The 20856-nt window shown below is 37.4% G+C and overlaps 1 protein-coding gene across 2 annotated transcripts in view; it reads left to right on the top strand.

Annotated features, from left to right (window-relative positions):
• Positions 1 to 20856, top strand: part of CALCR (calcitonin receptor) — a 62312-nt gene that overhangs the window by 22003 nt on the left and 19453 nt on the right. Inside the window, exons 6-9 of one of the 2 annotated variants that reach the window (XM_028120425.1) lie at positions 382 to 394; positions 2866 to 2906; positions 4023 to 4149; positions 20672 to 20825. In XM_028120425.1, coding sequence (XP_027976226.1) covers positions 382 to 394; positions 2866 to 2906; positions 4023 to 4149; positions 20672 to 20825 — 335 coding nt within the window. The remainder of the gene's footprint in view (positions 1 to 381; positions 395 to 2865; positions 2907 to 4022; positions 4150 to 20671; positions 20826 to 20856) is intronic. The other variant, XM_028120435.2, reaches the window with a different exon arrangement.

Genomic DNA, 20856 nt, shown 5'->3' with positions numbered 1-20856 from the left:
CTCAGTATGCCCTAGTATTCTCTTGTCACATCTACATAGTGGAAGGAGAGATAACACTTTATCTTGTACTTGTATAGTAGCCACTATTCTACATCTCTGGTTGCCTTCCTATTGCTCCAGAAAAAACACTAAATCAATGGCACCAAAGATAGCTAGCCTCCTTTCTCCCAACCCAACCCTTGACATGACTGGACACAAAAGATAACTGTCACTCACGTCTTAGCAAACTGTTCACTCATAGAACAGAAGTAATAGGAAAAGAAGCAAGAATTATGATTGAAAAGGAGTTCCTTAAGGATGAAGATTTTGTGCTAAATCCACAGGTATAAAGTCTCTTTTCGGAGAGGAAAGATGTATAAGATACTGGGTTTCTAGGTAAAGGAAAGCGACAACTGCTTGTACCAGTCACAGCAGTTACACCAATGCATATTTTCACATGCACCAGTAAACACAAAACAACTTTAACTTGTTTTATTACTTGCTTCTTTCCTTATTTACTTTGAATGTGACTATCATTACAGTCTTATAAAGAACTGAACACTGCTGTTCCTTATGCTGTGATATCAAACTGGTTTATGCAATCTGCACAACTCAAGGCACATATTAAATGCCTCCTCATACAACTACAAGCTCCCCCAAATCACACGCATACATACATAGGGTCCCAATTACTTGAAACATTTTTTAGTGTGGAAGATTTACACCAAGTAAACTAAAACCATGAAAATAACATTTAGTTTTAGCCTTAAAATATGGCATCTTGAGATTCATACGTAAGTAAATCATTATCTCTTCCTCACATATGAGTGACACTTTGGTTGGGCCAAGACAGAAGTAGATTATGTTGTCTTAGCCTCCTGCTATTAGAGAATCTATAGTACTTGGGGCTCCCTGTCATTCAAAAAGGAAGTAATGTTTGGTCTATCTAAATACCTATTTCTTTTCATCAAGAGGAACGAAGTATAGCTAACATCAGGTTTGTGCTATTTTCTACTTAAGACATTTCAGATCTGACAGATCAAGTTCATTCAAGCAGCAAGACATTTTCATTGAGAACAATTGAACATCTAATTACTTATGTTAAGTTCAGTTAATCTCTTTAGCATCCTATACCTCTCCTTCAGAACAGTTATCCTAATAAGAGTAAATAAACAATTATGTAGCATATAAGATCCCTGTAAACAGAAGCTGTCTGTTTTGTTCACCCATATATCCCTAGCATCTACCAGAAGGTCTGAATCATACGGTAATGTGTGTTGGATTATTAAATGGGTACACAGTAATATGTGTTGGATTACTGAATGAATTTTAATAAACTTAAAGTACCTCTAACTTGCTTCAAAAGCTGAGTGTAAATGTCATCAAGTAAGTGTAATAAAATTTTTTAAACTCAATAGGCAGAAATTATATTGAAACTTCAAGACACAGAAACTCATATTCTATACTAGTCATATTCTTCCTTTGGAGCCAAACAGTTTATCTGGCTTTAAACCAGATAATTTTCTCATTATGTACATAATACTGCACTGGATATAGGTTTTCCCTACTGTTGAACAACAGCATAATGTCCAGTATTAGTTAGTTAATACCTATAGCAAGAACTTGGCAAATGTTCAGTATGATACAAAGTATAAGATATGAGACAATCTAGCATTTAATGTAATTTTCTGATGTACTGGAAACCTGTTTACTGATCACAGCTTGAAGAAGAAAACCTCTCTTATGTAAAGATTTTTAATTTAAAAACTTGAGTATCAAACCCTGCAAGGTATCAGACACTCTTCTAGGTGGACAAAACGAATTCCTTTAGCACCCCCACTCTGGTGAGAGAAAAAGAGAAAATAAGAGGCAATAAACAGATAGATGTTAGGTCAGGAGGTGGTGTTAAGAACAAAAAATAATAAAGCATGGATAAAAGGGCCAGGGAGTAATAAGCTAGCAGCAGAGGAAGTATATTTTTGATTTACACACTAAATTGAGCATTAACCAGTCCTTTAAACTGATGTCATACACCGGCAGATTATTGAACTGGACCTAGTTAAAAGAAAACCAGGCACGAGAATAGCTGCAGTTTGATGCATTCATCCATACTCTTTTTTTTTTTTTAAGTTATTTATTTATTTATTTATTTGACAGAGACACAGAGAGAGAGAGAACACAAGCAGGGGGAGTGGGAGAAGGAGAAGCAGGCTTCCCGCCGAGCAGGGAGCCCGATGCGGGGCTCAATCCCAGGACCCTGGGATCATGACCTGAGCCAAAGGCAGACGCTTAACGACTGAGCCACCCAGGTGCCCCCCTCCATACTCTTTAGTTCTGGATAATTTCAACTGTTGTTGGTTTAAGCCAGGCTGAATCCAATAACGAGACCACAGATATTTGCCCCCCAGTAAGAAGAACTATAAAACGCCGTATTGACTCTATGGAAAATGGCAGGTCACAGTTTTAATGTAGCAGTTGCAATATTGAAGAGTTTATGCAATATAAATGGGTATGATGTTTCACATAAATAATTTTTTTCTTTTTAAAGCCTTAAGTTTGCAACCTACTTTTATAGTACTATTATAAAACCGATTAGGTTTGGTTTATTTAACAGAGCTTTCTGCTGCCAAAGAAAGTACTACATGGATGTGTGTGTGTGTGTGTGTGTGTGTGTGTGTGTGTGTGTGTGTGTAAGTTCTTCTCTAAACCCTTCCTGGATATAAAGTTCTGCATCCTATCCCTACTCAACAAGTTGCAAATTTTAAAATATTCTGTATTAACAATTTATTAATGGTTTTGCTTCCTGAAAGTTGAAAGATGTAGCTACAATAATCAAAATATGCCCTAACAGATGCCCTCATTACTTAAATCTTCATTTTACTACAGATAATTGCATTTTCTTTTGATCTGAAATTTAGGAAAGCATTGTAAGTAAACCCGGACCATTCTCATATTTCATCTTTCCCCAGAATTCCCTTTTCAAAATTCCTGGAATCCTAACTTTCTTCCATGAAGATTTTTTAGGAATAGTTACTGTGATCAATCATTGGCATCATTAGCTGAATGTTTTAAATTTTCACATTATGCTAAACATTTTTTGACTGGATCAATTATGGTAAATGCAAGATTTTTGTTCATCAAGGATAATCATTCCAATTTTGTTGTAGCCATCCTGCAGGACTCTCTCCATTTGCATCAAAAAGTGAAATAGGATATTCAAACTAATGTTTATTTATGTGCTCATTCACACAAATACATATGTACAAGCTTATGAAGTGGAGGAGCAAGGAATGAAAAATCCAACAAATTGTTTAGTATCCAAAAGGTGGGAAATGGCTATGCCAACAAGCGGCAGCACTTGGATGGGTTTCATCAGATGCAAACCACAATATGCCTCATAATGAGATCAAATTTGAGCCTATTTAGAATTCTCTGACTGTGTCTCAGCTCCACCATCAGGAGGATGTGGAAAGGGAGAATCACAGAGTTGATTCTAGTTGGAATATGAGAAATAAGAAGATGTTAGAAGAAATGGCAAAAAAGAAGAATGACGGAGACTTAATGAAGTCTGGGATGGGTCAGGGACACAAATTCAGTACTTTGTCAAGGGCAGCCTTGGTTCTGACTTCATGCTCTGTTATCCCATTCGCCACATGATTTCTGCCTGGTTACATCAATGAATATTCGACTTTTCATCTGAAGCACACTCCAAACCCTAATGGTTTCTCTTGTAAGAGTCCTTCTCTTAATTAATTTCACGACATTTGTTATAATTAAAAGTGATTTTTATCACTCACTCTTTCAGTTATTGTATGAAGTCACCCTGAGGACTGAAAACTATGAGCTACCATGACTGGAAAACTGTTTGTAAAAATCAGGCAGAAAAGTGGTAATGAGTCTTAAAGATGGGACCAGCCTCACTTATTCCTATAGGTCTCTCACTGATTGCTAAAGGAAATATTACAAATATTACCAAAATATTTTTTTCCAGATCCTTCCATATTTTGGCACTGGTTAATGCTTTCTATTACATTTTCTTCCAGGAGCCTTGGCTGCCAGAGGGTGACTCTGCACAAGAACATGTTTCTGACTTACATTCTGAATTCTATGATTATCATCATCCACCTAGTTGAAGTCGTACCCAATGGAGAGCTTGTGAGAAGGGATCCAGTAAGGATTGCATGACTTGCTTGTGATTTATTCTTAAAGACATAGTCCCCATAAGTAGTGAACGTGCTGCTGTTGTCTGACTTAAACAACTGTTTACATGTGCGATCGGATTTACTTTTACAGTGGAATTTTGCATAAAGCATGGTGTGTCATTTCTATACAGTTATCAGAAGTAACTGCTATATGCAGTAGTAACGGGTTGTGAATAATTCAGTCATAACCAAATAAGAATTATACAACAAATCATGACTTTTTACTACTACTCAAAAATGTATTCACATCTATGGGAAATTTACTGAGCACATCTTGTGAACATAGGCAGTACGGGGTGTACTAAGGCAATACCTCCGTGTGTCACTAATGGGTTACCGGTAAGCCTATATAGGAATCCGCTTAGCATCCTGGTACGGGGCTGGGCTTGTGCCAGTCAATTGAGCTATGAGTAGCTAGCTATGCATTTACTCTGGTAAGCCATATAAATACTGTCTTGAGTTGAAAAAGATTTAAATACCCCGAGCTCACTCACTCTCATCTCCCAGTCTCTACTGATGATCCCCATTGACTTAGCTTAGCCATAAACCAGAGGGCAAGGAAACCCTGATGGAGATGTACAGATGGGTTTCTCTGGGCCCAGGGCGGTGGGAGCAGGGTGGAGAGTGCATTTGAAAGCACAAACAGAAGCTATCTAGCACACAATGAATGACCAAGGGATATTTTCATTTTTGTTTCTCTGCTTAACTATGTTATGCAAGCATCTGTAGATAGCCTCATCTTTCAAAACTGGCCTTTGACAGCTCTGCCAACCCAAAGACAAAAATGCGTGAAATCTGCCCAGAGCATGCATCCTGCGTGACAGTGGCATGGCATGGGAAAGCAGCTTAATTTGGCTTCTAATGAATCCACAGTGTTAATAATTTTTGCAGTGTGAATATATCCAGAAGGATATTATGGGTCATCTTTTAAAACCATGGCATCTATTATCTGAGACAGTCTTATCTTAGCTGCAGAATGTGATCCAATGGGTTTATCTTGATGAGTTTATTTTTTTAATATCAACTGATTTTTAATAAAAATAATTTCATTTCATCTAGTCTTCCCAAGACCCCAGCAAAGAATGGATATTATTCCCATTATTAACTGAGAAAACTGAGGCTCAGTGAAGGGACAGGTCCTCTGTACTGTGGTTATTTAGGAGTGGGATTCAAACCCAGACAGGTCTCACTCAGAAGCCCACCTTCTCTTCTATATACCACTTGTGCCCTTGCTTTGTTTCCTTAGGAAGATGTGTTCTTAAAGAAATGGGCTCATCAAAAAAAAAAAAAGAAAAGAAATCTTGCCATTTGTAACAATGTGGATGGAACTAGAGGGTATTATGCTAAGGGAAATAAGTCAATCAGAGAAAGACAATTATCATATGATCTCACTCATATGTGGAATTTAAGAAACAAAACAGAGGATCATAGGGGAAGAGAGGAAAAAATAAAACAAGATGAAATCAGAGAGGGAGACAAACCATAAGAGACTCTTAATCATAGGAAACAAACTGAGGGTTGCTGGAGGGGGGCTGGGTGGGGGGATTGGGTAACTGGGTGAGGTACATTAAGGAGGGCACGTGATGTAATTAATACTGGGTATTATATAAGACTGATGAATCACTGACCTCTACCTCTGAAACCAATAATACATGTTAGTTGAATTTAAATTTTAAAAAAAGTAAAAAAAATAAAGAAAGAAATGGGCTGAACCATTCCAAAGTGGTAATTGTCCATAGTTGGATACATACATTAGAGAAGCTGACTCCTATTAAGTTGTAGAAGCAATTAACTAAGCATTTCTCAGCAGAAAAGACTCAAATTTTTGGTTTCCCATATTCCATTAAGTGTGGAAATCCTTAAAAAGTTACTATCTGTATGGAGGAGGCCAGGAAATGGCACTTTCGTCATTAAAGAATCAATGCAGTGCTCGGTCACATTATAAAGTATTGTAAATTCTTGAGTAGGCGCTCTCCCATCACTCTTGTGGGGGTCTCATACCCACTTGTCATTCCACCAGCCCACTCTCTAGAGGCTTGTAGGGTGAAGGCAGCTTCTCATCCATTGTAAGACCATACTAAACCTACTATCTTCCCTAATAGTCTAAATTCAGGATTTTTCTGGATTCGCTATTGAATTACAGAAGCCATTTAAACTTATCCATCAACAAGAAAAATAAAAACTGCCCTGCTTATTTCCAAGAGCTTGTCCTGGAGTCCCAAAAGAAGCATAAAGCTTTTAAAAATCCCCAAGGGCACAATATTGCAAGTGATTGCTCACAGGGTTGCTGCTAACTCTTGCCCTATAACTAACGCCCTTGGTCTCTGCACTTGGCTTCCCTAACTCATCCATTAGTCGACTCATTGCTCTTAACAGTCTCATGAGTTATCATCACTGGATGTTTTCACTTTCATAGGATACTTTAGGGGCAGACGTGCCTATATACTTTGCCAGTCACCATGAACAGACTGCCTCCTAGCCCCCACCAGGTCAAACCGGCTCTGCCTTGCAGCTTCTCTATTGCCTGGAAACCTATATTAAAGCCTCTAAGCAGATGTCTAGGGACCGAGTTCAACTACTATGCAGCTGATCTCCTGGGAGAATGTAAGTGTGAGCATAGAGGAGCCAGAGAAATTAACAGGAAGCTTTCTTATGGAGGAGTGAGGGTGGCTCTGTTGCACACATTAGGCATTCTCCAAGTGACCTAAGTTTGAAAATCAGGAAAGAAGCTTATCTTTATGGCATGACTAGCACCTGGTTCTGCCAATCAATATATTGTTAACCTAACAGACTTGTTCCTTTTAGCTATCCAAGAACACATTTCCTAGGGAAAAATTGTAAAATCTTGAAAGGTAGAATTTAATCCAATCAATCAAGTGTTTATTGAGTGCCCCAAACTCAAATTTTAGTCTTTAAGCTGAACTGAATTCATAGAATTTGGGGAACATAGCTATTTATGACAATCCCTAGAAATGGACCACACCTCATGTGGAAACAGTTTCCTATGTCTGGCAACCATATATGGGGGGTTCAGCCCTTTGTTTACCTATTTCCAAGTGTTTGTAAGATTTTTTTTTTAATGGAAAACAAAGGAGCAAAAAGACTGTGTGCCTGAAAGAGAAGCCTCATTCCTCTGAGGGCTGACCAAATGAGAATACACCACGGATAATAAGCCACTGACAGTGGGAAACAGGGAACAGTCATAATGTGTGAACACCCTGTGCCCTCTTTCACATTTCCAAAAGTCTTTTTATTCCATAAGACAAAATTTGGAAATTTGCACCTTTTACCAAATACATATAAATAGTGTCGGCTAAAAAGAAATGGCTACAATGACAAAAATTAAATCATGTTTGTAAGTTGTGAAGCATAATGCACTTGGCCCCCCAAAACTAGGTCATTTGTGTTGAGTATGTTTTCTATTTGCAACAGTTATTGTTTTCCAGTGAGATCTTGCTAAATCTCTTCTCTAACTCTCTGTATGCAAACAACACAGGGCTTGCTCGGTCTAAGCAAAGTTAGTTCAAGAAAGGGCAAGGAAGAACCCTCAAGTAGGACATGTCTTATATGTTATTCATCCTTGAAACTGCTTATTTCCAAAAGAGACACAGGTCTTGAAATCTGTGTTGTAGCTCACCTTGAAAATACATACTCTGTTATAAATGCATTCATAGAAGCCCAATTTATTAAGTATCGTTTCCCATCCAGAAGACTCTGAAAGTGAACTGCAGTTGAAACTATAAATTCAGGCATCAAGAAAGGAGAAATTTTCCCTGTTGTAATATATTTAAATTTATAGGGAATATTTATAGGGGATAAACAAGAAGTAGGAAAAGTTTAAGTAGGAAAGCCCCATCTTTCCTAAGAGTAAAGTTCTCCACCTCTGTCTCTTTAGAGATGGTATTAAAGATGTGGTTAAATACCATTTGGTTAAAATGGTATTTTAACCAAAATAACATCTCAACACTGAGAATCAGGTCATCAATATATTACTAAGTCACATGCAAAATTATATATTTAAAACTTAACTTTAAATGAATTATTTGAAATATTGCATTTTTCTTGAAAAAGTGACATTCCAGAAAACTTAGATTAAGGTTCTCCATAGCCAAGACAAGTGGAGATAATAAAGAAAAACCCAAGAAAAGGCCAAAAAAAAATTTAAAAAAAAACACAAGAAATTTTTGAAAAAGGGAAGTCATTGGACATTGTCAATTACAAATATCGATTGAAATTACAACTAACAAAAAATATATAACAGCAGCCATAAATTAAAGCATATTTATCAGCATTCCATTTACCTGTGATTTCAGGTATGTGTCTCCTTTAAAAATATATATATTTTTAAGACACTTTTTCTCTTAAGCAAACTAAAGGCAGAGTTGTGGATTATTTTTTCATTTTGACCCAATTCTCAGGTCACTGAGTCAGCAGTTAAGAGGCAAAAGATTTTCCTTCCCAGTGCCCAAGGGAATATATTAAAAAGAAAGTTATTTCTTGTAAAAGGAGGCTGCATCATCCCAAATGCTGTTGCACTGCTTCTATAAGAGTTTATTTAGTTGGGGGCAAAAGAAAACAATGTTCTCACTCCTCAGTAGGGAATCCCCATGGGTTTGTGGTCCCTTTCCCATCAAAGTAGCTAGTTCCCTTGGAAGTTTTTTAGATAGGCAGATTTTCTCCTGTAAAACCAAGGGTGAGGATTTCATTCCTTGCTATTCTCTTTTAAAAAGTTAAACTCAAAATAACTCATGGCATAAATAAGGCCGAATAGAGCCTCAGTTTATTGAGTGATGTGAAAATTGCCCATTGTCATTTGTGTCATTTGAGCATTTCATTTCCATAATATCTAAAATTTCATTTTCTTGTTCTATCTGCTTATTTGATGATCTTCATGTAGAGAGTCAGGAGGCAGAATTAAAAGTATTGTTCTTACTGAATCTAAAGGAAGCTGGCAGCATATTTGTCTTTTTCTAGAAAGAAATTTCTCTCTGCACTTTTTCTCTGGGTCTAAAAGGGACAATACAGGGAGATTAGTTTTTACTGGGAACCTGGCCACTTTGCACTTCAAAAGCCAAAATAATCCAGTCACATTTTCTGTAGCCTCTTATATAAGTAAAGTCAAATGAGTCCCAAGTTGTGAAAAACAAAGTGAATTTCTTCTAATTCTAATTTGTTCGGGACAGTTGAGCCACCAGACTTGTCAGAACTTCATCCTAGTCACAGGAAGATCAGTTTGGAATGGATGCCCAGAACTGAGACACCAGAGATAGATGAAACCCAGGGTTGGAAACTGGGTTTCATCTCATACTCAGAGGAGGCTGGTGCAAGGGAGGGCATCTCAGTGTGAGAGATGTGACAGGGACAGCAGAGTTTTTGAGATGAGAGAGATCAATGCAGGTAAAAATATATTGGAATTATCCACTTTAGTAGCTTATGGAAGAAATTAGACTGAGGATGAAAAAGTATGATGGATTTGAGGGACAATGCAGAGAGAATGATGGTAAGGAAATATACTACTCTGGTCATTTATGCCATTTCACTTTACTTATTCGTCAAAACCAATAAATGGTATTTTAACCAAGATCATATGGTGCAGAAAAGTATGGAGGATTTCTTTATTTCCTTTAATGTGTTATTTATAATTGGCCACTTTCCCATATGGATTTGAAGAATATAAAACATCAACCCAACCTATAGTTTCTCTCATCTGGCCAATCTGGGTGGTTCCTCTGCACAGGAAATCAGTCTTACAAATGGTACCTTGTGAGATGGTTTATGTAGTGAGGCTTCATGTCAGCATTTGCAGCTAGGCTATCATGAATTTCTTATAGATTTGTTTTCATTCTCAAAAAGCTTCTACTTGAGATAGAAGGAATTTTTTACTCTCCCTTGGTGGTACATTCTGTTGGTTTATTGCTAGAAAGCCATGGAGCAAGTCAGTCTGATATTTGCTGTGCTTAGCTGGATTGCTCCAAATACCATAGCATTGATCCTACTGATCTTACAGGCTCTCAAATCCTTAGCTCTTAAACTTACTTACTTACAGATCATTCTGCAATGTTAAGCAATGTACTTAACCACAGTTTTCTAATGTGTAAAGTGCAGATGATAATAGCACCTTCCTCATAGAGTCGTTTGTGAGGGTTAAATGAACTGATACACTTAAAAATCTTCAAAACACTGGCACATAACAACTCTCAAATGTTAGCTATTATTATTTATATTATAGTTGTTACCCATTGTCGTTAGGCCTTAAGCACTTGCCATTTTCTCATGGTGGCACCTGGTTTCATTTCTGCGTTAAACAGCATAGATTTGGAAACTTCAGAGCAATTGTAAAAAAAAACAAAAAAAAAAACTGCTTAAACTAAGTGTAAAAACAGAATGCAGAGAATACTCAGAGGTTAGTAAATAGGAAATCACCAAAAGGGCAGTGGTCTGAGAAAATAAAACTAAGTCAATCATGGCTTGAGAACCTCTAGTGAAGAGTGACATAATATCCTCATTATGCCATACAGAGAAAGACCCTTGAGCATAGCAAGCTGTTAATTTGTATTCCTGTGTTGCATTCCTAACAGGCTTTTTTTCCATCATGTGTGTATCCTGCATTTCTATTTACTGTGGCTTTGTTTTCAGAACACTTCCAGAGTGCTTCCTTTGCCAATTTGTAGGTCATCTTCCAACATTCTTATCTTAGATGGGACTTTTATCTCCAGTGCTTTTCTTCCCCCTAAACACACCAAATCCCAACTACCCTTCCACAGACTCAAGCTCATTTTCTCTGAGGCTTTATCAGAAATCAGCTCAGGATTGCATGACAGACTCACATTTAATTGAAAATGTTACATCCTTAAATTCCTCTGGAGAAAGACTGCAGTACTTCCTTACAAAGTTATTTAATGCTGACTTTCTGACTGGGGGATTTTTCTCCTTCATTCAGCTAGCTTTAAAGACTGTACAAGTTGACAGTTTTCGAGTTGCTATGAGTGCCTTTTGCTTCTTCGTTTATCAGCTGCACTGGCATCTTGACAAAAAGTATTGTAATTCCTTCTCATGAGGTTTTAGTATACATGTGCATCAAAGTCAGGACTTTCCCCACTGCCTTGTGAGCCTACTGGAACATAGATAATTAGGATTATCAGCACTGGAAGACCAGCGAGTAACCAAAACAGGAATCAGGTACTGAGGAAATTCCTTCTATACCCTAAACCCATTCAGAGTGGCCCATGGACCAACAGCATCAGGATCCCCAGGTGCTCCCTAGAAATGCAGAATCTCAGGTCCCACGTTAGACCTTCTGAATCATGATCTCTACTACTGGGGCCCAAGAACCTGTGTTTTAAGAGCCTCTGCCAGTGATTTTGATGCATCCTAAAATTTGAGAAAATCACCCCCATAGGAAGATAATTACTGTAGACGCCTTTGTTATTTACACTTGAACTGGACATATTTGGAGCGATGCATTTTAAAATGCTTTCAGGAACTCAGACTCCTGTAAGTAAGCCATAGCCACCCCTTTTAGAATTTAATATCAAAAAATAGATTAGGGGCGCCTTGGTGGTATGAGTTGGTTGAGCATCCAACTCTCGATTTTGGCTCCGGTCATGATCTCAGGGTGTGGATCAAACCCCACATAGGGCTCCACGCTCAGCACAGAGTCTGCTTGAGATTCTCTCTCTGTCTCTCTGTCTCTCTGCCATCTCCCTTCTAAAATAAATAAATAAATCTTTTTTAAAAAAGAGTAGATTAAAGGGCATTTTCAACCTTGTAAGATGTATGAAGGGATGGAGAGGAAAAGTTAAGCAATATTCCTTTTTAGTTCTCCATGTATCAAAATAACCCTCTCACTTCAATAGAAGAGAGCTGGGGAAATTACCAACCTAATTGGATGTCAGTCTCATTTAATCCATCCTCCCTGATAGACAAACAAAATGTTTGCCCACAAATTCACGGTGTTGTTTACTCCAGTTCCAAATAATTCAGGGAAGATCATGGAGATGCAGCCTCCAGTTCCCAAAAGTTTGTGCCCACACAAGACAGAATGATGTGCACATCACATGGATACAGGAGGCAGAACAAGCCAGAGTCATCGTGCCAGCTGGTGCCTTGTTGACATACATACATATGTCGGACAGCTTTTCCTGGAACATTCACAGAAGAACAAAAACGTGATTTCCAGAAACTTATCAGACTCCAACAAAATCGACAAGAAGATCAGAATCCTTTTCATTTTGGCTTTTAGTTGTGATTAACCTACCTCTCTCCCGCAAGGATTTTCTTCTCTACATTTTTACTCACTACTCCTCCCCATCTCCTAGTTCTTCTGGATGGTTGCATACCAGTTTTCACCTGTAACCAATCCTGGCGGTCTGTGTGGAAGTGACTAGGATGTGGACAAAGTTCTAATGCAAGCAGTCATTCACAAGAGACTGCATTGCCCCTACAAGCCTGACTGCTTTTTCCAAAGGAAACCCCACATTGACTCTGAAAGTATAAAATACCTCTTCCATTGTACCTGGGCCCAGTATGGCATGTTTCCCTAAAGAAACCAGAAGAAGCCCTTTCCAGTATTTTCTGATTCACACAACATCCTGAGACACCCGTAAATGACACAAAATACTTCCCTGGAGTAGCACTATCGCAGCTCCCCAAAAAGTTCTAAAGAGAAAAGTAATCAAAAATCTCCTGGAAAAAGGTAATCAAAAATCTCCCTCAAAGGAAGATAAAGAGACCTTGAGGATTTAGAAATATCATTTAGAAATAAAAACACCCCAGAAAAGAAAATTTATATTCCTGTGACTACAGCAAGGTAAATGCTAATCTGAAAAGCAGACATATGATAGGCAGGAAAAACCTAGGATGAAAACAAGAAGGTGAAAATCTTCACTGAAACCTGAAATTTGAGGGCATGAGGCACCAGGCCAGATGTAAGTTACCTTTGAAATAAATATATCACGTTCCAGAGAAACATTCTCATTTCTCCTTCTAAACTCTGCACATTTGGAATGCAGCTCAGGGGTTGATATGTTGGGGAAACAGATGACATTCCTAACAGCATGAAATAATCAGTAACCTAATAAAGAAATTGATTTAAAGAATATAAAGTTCTGGGGTGCTTGGGTGGCTCAGTTGGTTAAGCAGCTGCCTTCAGCTCAGGTCATGATCTCAGGGTCCTGGGATCAAGCCCCACTTTGGGCTCTCTGCTCAGCAGGGAGTCTGCTTCTCCCTCTGACCCTCCCCCCTCTTGTGCTCTCTCTCTCTCTCTCAAATAAATAAAAAATCTTAAAAAAATAATATAAAGTTTTGCTTATAAATTTACAAATTATTCTCCTTAAAATGAAGGCCTAAAGAGAGAAGCAGAATTGTGGATTTGTGCACTAGGGGTATTGGGCATTAACATTTGCCTATAAAAATAACATTCTCAAATAATCAAAATTATCCTCCAAAATCCCTTAAATCATCTGTCAAGTGCAATATACATTCCTATACAGAAATACTTATGTACACAAAAGTTTGAGGATACTTTGGGTTATTTTTCTGGGCAACTTTCTCTGCTGGGAATGCTGAGTTCCTTGCTTTCAAATAGCTTCCAGAATGATAAGGGACCACTTACAAAAGGGAAAAAAATGGCAGTGATAAAGAACATCACTAATTTTTTGCTAAGTCTTTTTGGAAACTTTGTAAAACTGATATTGTTTTGGAAACTTTGTAAAACTGATATTGTTTTAGAAAAGAAAAGCAATAGAAAAGATGAAAAAAGTGAGTCCTTGGATCTAAAAATGTAAAATACTTTACCTTCCTTTTATGATATGCCAAAATACTCAGATACCTCATTCTCCTATAACACGTCTCAAGACAATTCACAACCTCAAATAATTAAGTAAGGGAAATAAAACTCTTCTGAGCATCCCTTAGCTCATCAGATCGAGTATCTCCCATTTTGTTTTGGTCTTATAACTGGGTTCAATAGTGTTTCTAATGAATGAGAAACAAACACACACTTCCCATCATATTACAGAGAATGGGAACACTTGTAAACTTTTTCACGTAAAACCAAAAGCTAATCATGGAAACCCTTTTCCAATAATAATACTTTAAAATGATCCTGAAATCAAAATTCCTTCTCACAGATTGGGGGCAGACAGATGAAGGGCCCATAAAGTAGGACTTTTTTCAATCATTGGAGAGCATGTTTTCTCTGGATTTTCTGTTTTCTAAAGAAGTGCAATATATTTGGAATGATGGGGTGGGGAGAAGAGATACTGAGTATATTTGACTCAGACGAAAGCTTGTTTTCTTTCAATTGAAATAATAAGGGAAGCAGCAAAAGACATACTTTTAAATAGGTCTCATATAAAGATGGCCATTGTAGAAAAATGTTTCCACTGCATACATAAATAGTACTTCAATAGAGAGCATCCATCTTCCTGTCACATGCAATTGAATTCAGCTGATAAATAAGTCTTGCATCTCTCCTTTATGAGAAAAAAAAGTGATTATGGATTTTACATGTAATAAGCTCAAAGGCCTTGAAAAGTTCTGGATGATTTGCATGCAGTGTAAATAATTGAAAAATGTGAACCATTGTGACAGAGTAAAAAGCAGGTATATTATCAAAATTAAACTACCAGATTTATAGGTGACTATAGTTTTAAATATGTTATTTAACTATTATCTCAAGACTGGGAATGTTTTAAGATAAACTGCAGGGCGCCTGGGTGGCTCAGTTGGCTAAGCGACTGCCTTCGGCTCAGGTCATTATCGCAGAGTCCTGAGATCAAGTCTCGCATCGGGCTCACTGCTCGGCAGGGAGTCTGCTTCTCCCTCTGACCCCACCCCCTCTTGTGCTCTCTCTTTCTCAAAAAAAAAAAAAAAAGATAAACTGCAAATCACGAAGATTGGAAGTGTTTTCAGAAAGAAGAATTTGTATGCCCAGCTTGAAGACCGCTGTGCAAAGAGAACGAACTGCTTTAACAGGGCTACAGGGCATAAATGACAGGGAATTGTTGACTTCTAAAGGTGCCAAAGCTTAGAAGAACATGGCAGAGACTCAGGAGGGCACCCCTGCCAGGGATCCTGCCCAGCACTGTAAGTTTTTTATTGATGTCAATAGCCTGGCCCCTTTAGACATTTGTGAGAACCATAGGTCTGTTAGGAAAAAAGGACCCTGGAATTTATTTGTTTGATCTTGATTAAGCAGCTCTTGTTTGGATACTTGAGAAATAATCAAATTAGGTATCAAAACGTTTTCAGTGAACAACATTATAAGCACTACCCAAAGCCATGTTCATTTAGATTTAGTTGGCATCTACTGCTCACCTATTGTATAAATATTATTGGGTTTAAATCCTGAGGATCAAGATAGGAGAAACAGCAGAGACAAAAAGATGATCAGGCAGACACATATTTAACAGCAATTGCATGTTCACTCAATATGTAATCTAAATGTCCATTAAGTAAAATGTAATAAATTAACCTGGTAAATTTAACCAATATAGACCACAAATCTTTCTTATTCAGGGTTTTTAAAAATGTCTTTTCCTTCTAGCAAAATATCTAGAGATTGACTTATCGATTCTTCTTCCCTGGCTCAAGTAAATATGACTTTGTACCCTTCCTTCTGTGCTAAAATGAACTGATGAGAAAACATTTTTAGAAGCTTTAGGGAAACATAAATAATCATGCTTAATCACTGTAAATCACTGTGAACCTAGAGCAAACTTTAAACTTTCTACTTTAAAACATGACAAACCTGGCAGCTTTGACTTGACAGAATTAATATAGAAGCTGAACCTATTCATCTGATATTCCATTTTACCAATGAAAGGGAGAAATTGCAAGTATTTTTTGTAAAAGAGAAGAGTTTTTGGTCACATACAAAATGTATTATGTGAATGAAGTATGCACTGGCTTGGCCCTTGCCAAAAATTTCCAGTATAGAAAGCTTACCTTTGGCAACACTTCTCTGCGCCTTCAAGACTCTAAGTTTCTTGGGAGTACAGTTGGTGTTTGACCACTTTAATCTTCCAGCCTAATGCCTGCATCCAGTACAAGATTAATAAGTATTTGCTATGCCACATTCCACATCTGTGTTTCCTATGGTTCTCCATCCCCATTCCTTTTTAATTTCTTCAATCCTTCCACTCTAAGGTTTCTATGAATGATAGGATTAAATGTGTAATCCTTTCCAGAGGTATGGCATTTTAATAAGGAAAAGTCTTAAGCTAAAGAAATGAAATTATGTGGCATTTCAGAATTATGAAGATGGTGGAGTGAGTTCTGGGAGGCAAGATGGTATTCCCTAGCTCCCTTTCAGATCTGGTAACATACCCGTAGGGCAAATGGTACCAAGAATTGTTCATTGTAGATTCTTCAATGGCTTAAAGGTAGGATATAGGCTGTAATCTACTGTTGCCTGCATTGCTTCCATAGATTAGCGCTGATTTCCTTTCTACTTCTCATCCCAAAATCCTTCTCTTGTCCCCAGTACAACAGAAGAACACCTCAAAACATTGACCACATGTTCTAAGGTTGGTCTTTTCTAAAAAAAAACAAAAAATTCCAAAGCAGTTTTCATATGGAGGCATTCTTTCCCCCACTGAATTTTTTTAAAAATTTATTTATTTATTTGAGAAAGAGAAAGAGAGAGAGAGAAAGGGAGAGAATCAGAAGGGGTAGGGGCAGAGGGAGCGAGAGAGAGAATCCTAAGGAGACTCTGAGCTGAGCATGGACCCTGATGCAGGGCTTGATCCCACGACCCTGAGATCATGACCTGAGCTGATACTGAGAGTCAGATGCTTAACCAACTGAGCCACCCAGGTGCCCCCCATTGAATGGTTCTTAAACACATTGACACACAATATTTTCTATGCTATACAGATAAGAAGAATTTTCTTAAGTGTAGTTGGGAGATATAATTGGAATAAAATCCACAACTGAACATCAACATTCTGTAGAATTTTGAGGTTGACTTAATTTGTTAGACTAAAGAAAATCTTTGCTCTATAATTCCAATTCCATTTTTAATCAAATTATTATAAAAGCTCTTCATACCATTTGATGGAAAACATAGATTTGTCTAATGAGTGTTCCCAATCAAGAAAACTGTAGGATCTCTTCTCTTGATAGTGACATTATTGCTCAACAAATTTTATGTTTTATTGAAACACAAACAGATAATGGAGACACTAAATGGTGTCTTCTGAAGCCAAAGTGGATAGTATTGCTTTTACTTCTTAGGATACATATCATTCACAGTAGAATTATTTCTTTGTTGCCCATATTAGTGAAGAAAATAAAATAGAGCATAATTCACAAATTCCATATTTTTGTCTTGGAACATTTGTTGTTTGACTTGGGAGTGATCAAGTTATATTTGAATATAGATTATTTCTTGCAATTTGGGAAATCATTACTCTAAACAAAATTACAGTATTATGACTGCTTCCTGGAAGAATAGTCAAAAAGCTATTTAGCTTATTTGATCTCAGAGTTAATATCTTATTACCTCATGCTGCTAAGCAGAAAACCATCCCAGAATGATGGGAAGGACTAACCTTAGGGAAGAGGACCTCTCTGTTGAATACCTGGTTTACTCCATCCTTGAAGGAAGAGTTATAATCAAGTCAGAGATTATATGACTATACCTTATTCATCTTGATATTCACAGAGTTAGTGAATATCAAGTTAATGAATAACCTGGCTCCTAATAGGTGCCCCATAAATGTTTGTTGAATGCAACTGAATGACCTTGAATATCTCAGGCACGTGATTCTTCACTAGGAACCTACATTAGAAACTCCTAAAATATTTTGAAAATACGCAAGGGAGATGAGGTCTGGTTATGTATATTTTGTAAGTGTTCCCCAGGTGATACTGATAAACAACCCTAGTTATGAACCACTGATCAAAGTGGTGACCAATTTTATAAAAATTTTAATAATCATCTTGATCATCTAGATATATCCAATTATGTCCATGATATATTGGAGGAAAAACTAATAGGCTGGTGATTTTCAGAATTTTTGTGAACTTTTGAGCCATTTATCCTCAGAAAATATCTTACCCTGAACCCAAATACAATTGATCCTCATTATTCAAAGATTCCATATTTGCAAATTTGCCTACTTGCTAAAATTTATTTGTAAGTCCAAAATCCATATTCTCAGTGCTTTCATGGTCATTCACAGACATGCACAGAGTAGCAAAAATACTGAGTCACCTGATGTACACATTCCCAGCTGAGGAACAAGGCAACACTCTGTCTTCTTATTTCATCTCTCATAGTGTAAATGTCCTTTTCATGGTCTATTTAATGCCATGCTTTTCACATTTTTGTGCTTTTTGTTGGTGATTTAATTGCTTAAAATAGCCCCCAAGCACAATGCCTAAGTGCTGTCATATTCCTAAGCACAAGTAGGCTATGATGTATCTTACAGGAAAAATAGATATGTTAGATAAGTTTCCCTCAGGCAGAAGTTATAGTGTCATTAGCCATGAGTTCAATGTTAGTAAATCAACAATATATATTAAATAAGTTATCTTTAAACAGAAACAAATAAAAGTTATATATTGATTGGTGGATGAAAATATTTTGACCAGAGGCTTATAGGAACCTAACCCTGTATTTCCCCTTGGAGCAATGGCTCAGTATTTGCTAATTCAGTTTTTGCAGTAACTTTGTAGAACATAACTACTGTGAATAATGAGAATTGACTGTCTATAAAATATGAAGCCAAACTGCTCTGAATGACAAAGAGCCACATATTTGCACAGGGCTATCATCTTTATCTTCTCCCTATCCTTTCCTCTACAAGTGGCAGACACCTAACCATCTACACTGGGATTCTTGACCCAGAAGGTATAAGGCTTTGAAATAAGAGTAGTCTTCAAAAGTGAATGCAGAGTATTGACTGAATTTCTTATTTCACCTATATGTTTGAGTTCATGTGCACCTAGCAAGTATTTGCTTAGCAAATGCAAACTAATATAAAATTAAATCAAATAATTCCAGTCAGGAAGGTATTCAGATAGAAAAAAAAAACAGTGCCTTCCTAAGCCAATTATAAATTATTTTGGATTACATGATGTTTTGAATTATTTGCACTACTGTTCCACTTTGGTCAGAATCAGAAGTTGCTTCTGTCTCTGAAAATGCAATATTTGCCTTCTTGTGGACCCAGCTGGCTTTTCCCTATGTTCTATGAGTCCCGAAAGGACTGAGCACATTGGATTCTCAGTAAATAAATTATTACTACTATGCATTAAATAGAAATGTGCAGTCCTGAAAAGGTTAGTGCAACACTGGAAGTCATGTTATGGCTATCATACTTTGTTAAAAAGAAAGCCTGAAATCAGATTCAAAATGCAATGGGGAGCAACATAATGTAAAGCAGAGCAACTGGTAAAATAATAATGCAAACAATCATCTCTAATACCTAACGTCTTGAATAGTAAATGTTGTTGTCATTGTTGCTAGACAGAGTTAAGCACAGCTAAATATCCTAGGGTAGTGATCCTCAACCAGGAATATTTTGTTCCCTGGAGTAAATCTGGTAATGTCTGGAGACATTTTTGATTTCATGAATGGGCCAGGCTGCTACTGGTGTCTAATGGACAGAGGTCAGGAATACTGCTAAATATCCAACAATGCACAGGACAGCACCCAACAACAACAAAAAATTATCCAGTCCAAAATATCTGTAGTACCAAGATGAGAAGCCCTATTCTAAAGATGACTTTGAAATAATTTAGGGTATTCTGTTATGTAGTTTAAGCAATGATTATCTCTATACAGACAATATGTAGCTGATCTGATTCCCCGAGATGTGGTTCCTATATCTGCACTGAGTACTAAACAAGGATGCTATTCCGAATCTCTGTGCACCAAACATGTGGATCCCAATATAGAAGCTAAGCCTCCCATATGAAAACAAAATCACTCATATTGGGTTCAGCATAGCTCCTGGCTCATATATGAGAAATTTATCACTTGGTTCTCTCCTCTCTATTGCTAACGAGACATCATCAACAGATCAATGAACTTTAGGAGCATCATTAACAATTTCTGGGTTATTTGCCTCATTGGCCACAGAAAAAGGGCCATAAAAGTCATGTGAAAAATACTTGGATGCTCTCAAAAATTATGGGCCTCAGAAACATGGCAGGGAAATCAACCTGTCTAGTCTATATAAGTCCCCAGAATGTAACAGGAAAAGAACATTTTGAGGACAAGGCTTCCCTTGTCCTCAAAGGACAAAGGACAAAGGACATTGTCCTCAAACTGACATTGCCCTAGATGGCTGTTTACCTGTAATACTAATGCTCTATGCACTGTCATTCTGATTTGAGGAGACAGAGGGTGGCACGTGTCCACAGATGCTTGGGGAAACTCCCTCGAAGGCTGAATGCAAATACTTTGGCTCGTTTTCACATTACCCTCTGTTCACGGTCAATATCTTCCACTGACTTTCTCCATTTCTTTCTGACAGCTGAGCTGCAAGATTTTGCATTTCTTTCACCAGTACATGATGGCATGCAATTATTTCTGGATGCTCTGTGAAGGAATCTATCTGCACACACTCATCGTGGTGGCCGTGTTCACTGAGGAGCAGCACCTGCGGTGGTATTATCTCTTGGGCTGGGGTATGTATTTTTCTAGCTGAGTTTTGAGCCA

This window comes from Eumetopias jubatus, unplaced genomic scaffold, assembly GCF_037043125.1.
Source record: "Eumetopias jubatus isolate StellerSeaLion01/CBP00866 unplaced genomic scaffold, mEumJub1_p1.0 scaffold_14, whole genome shotgun sequence".
Taxonomy (NCBI): domain Eukaryota; kingdom Metazoa; phylum Chordata; class Mammalia; order Carnivora; family Otariidae; genus Eumetopias; species Eumetopias jubatus.
This window is presented reverse-complemented; position numbering and strand designations above follow the sequence as displayed.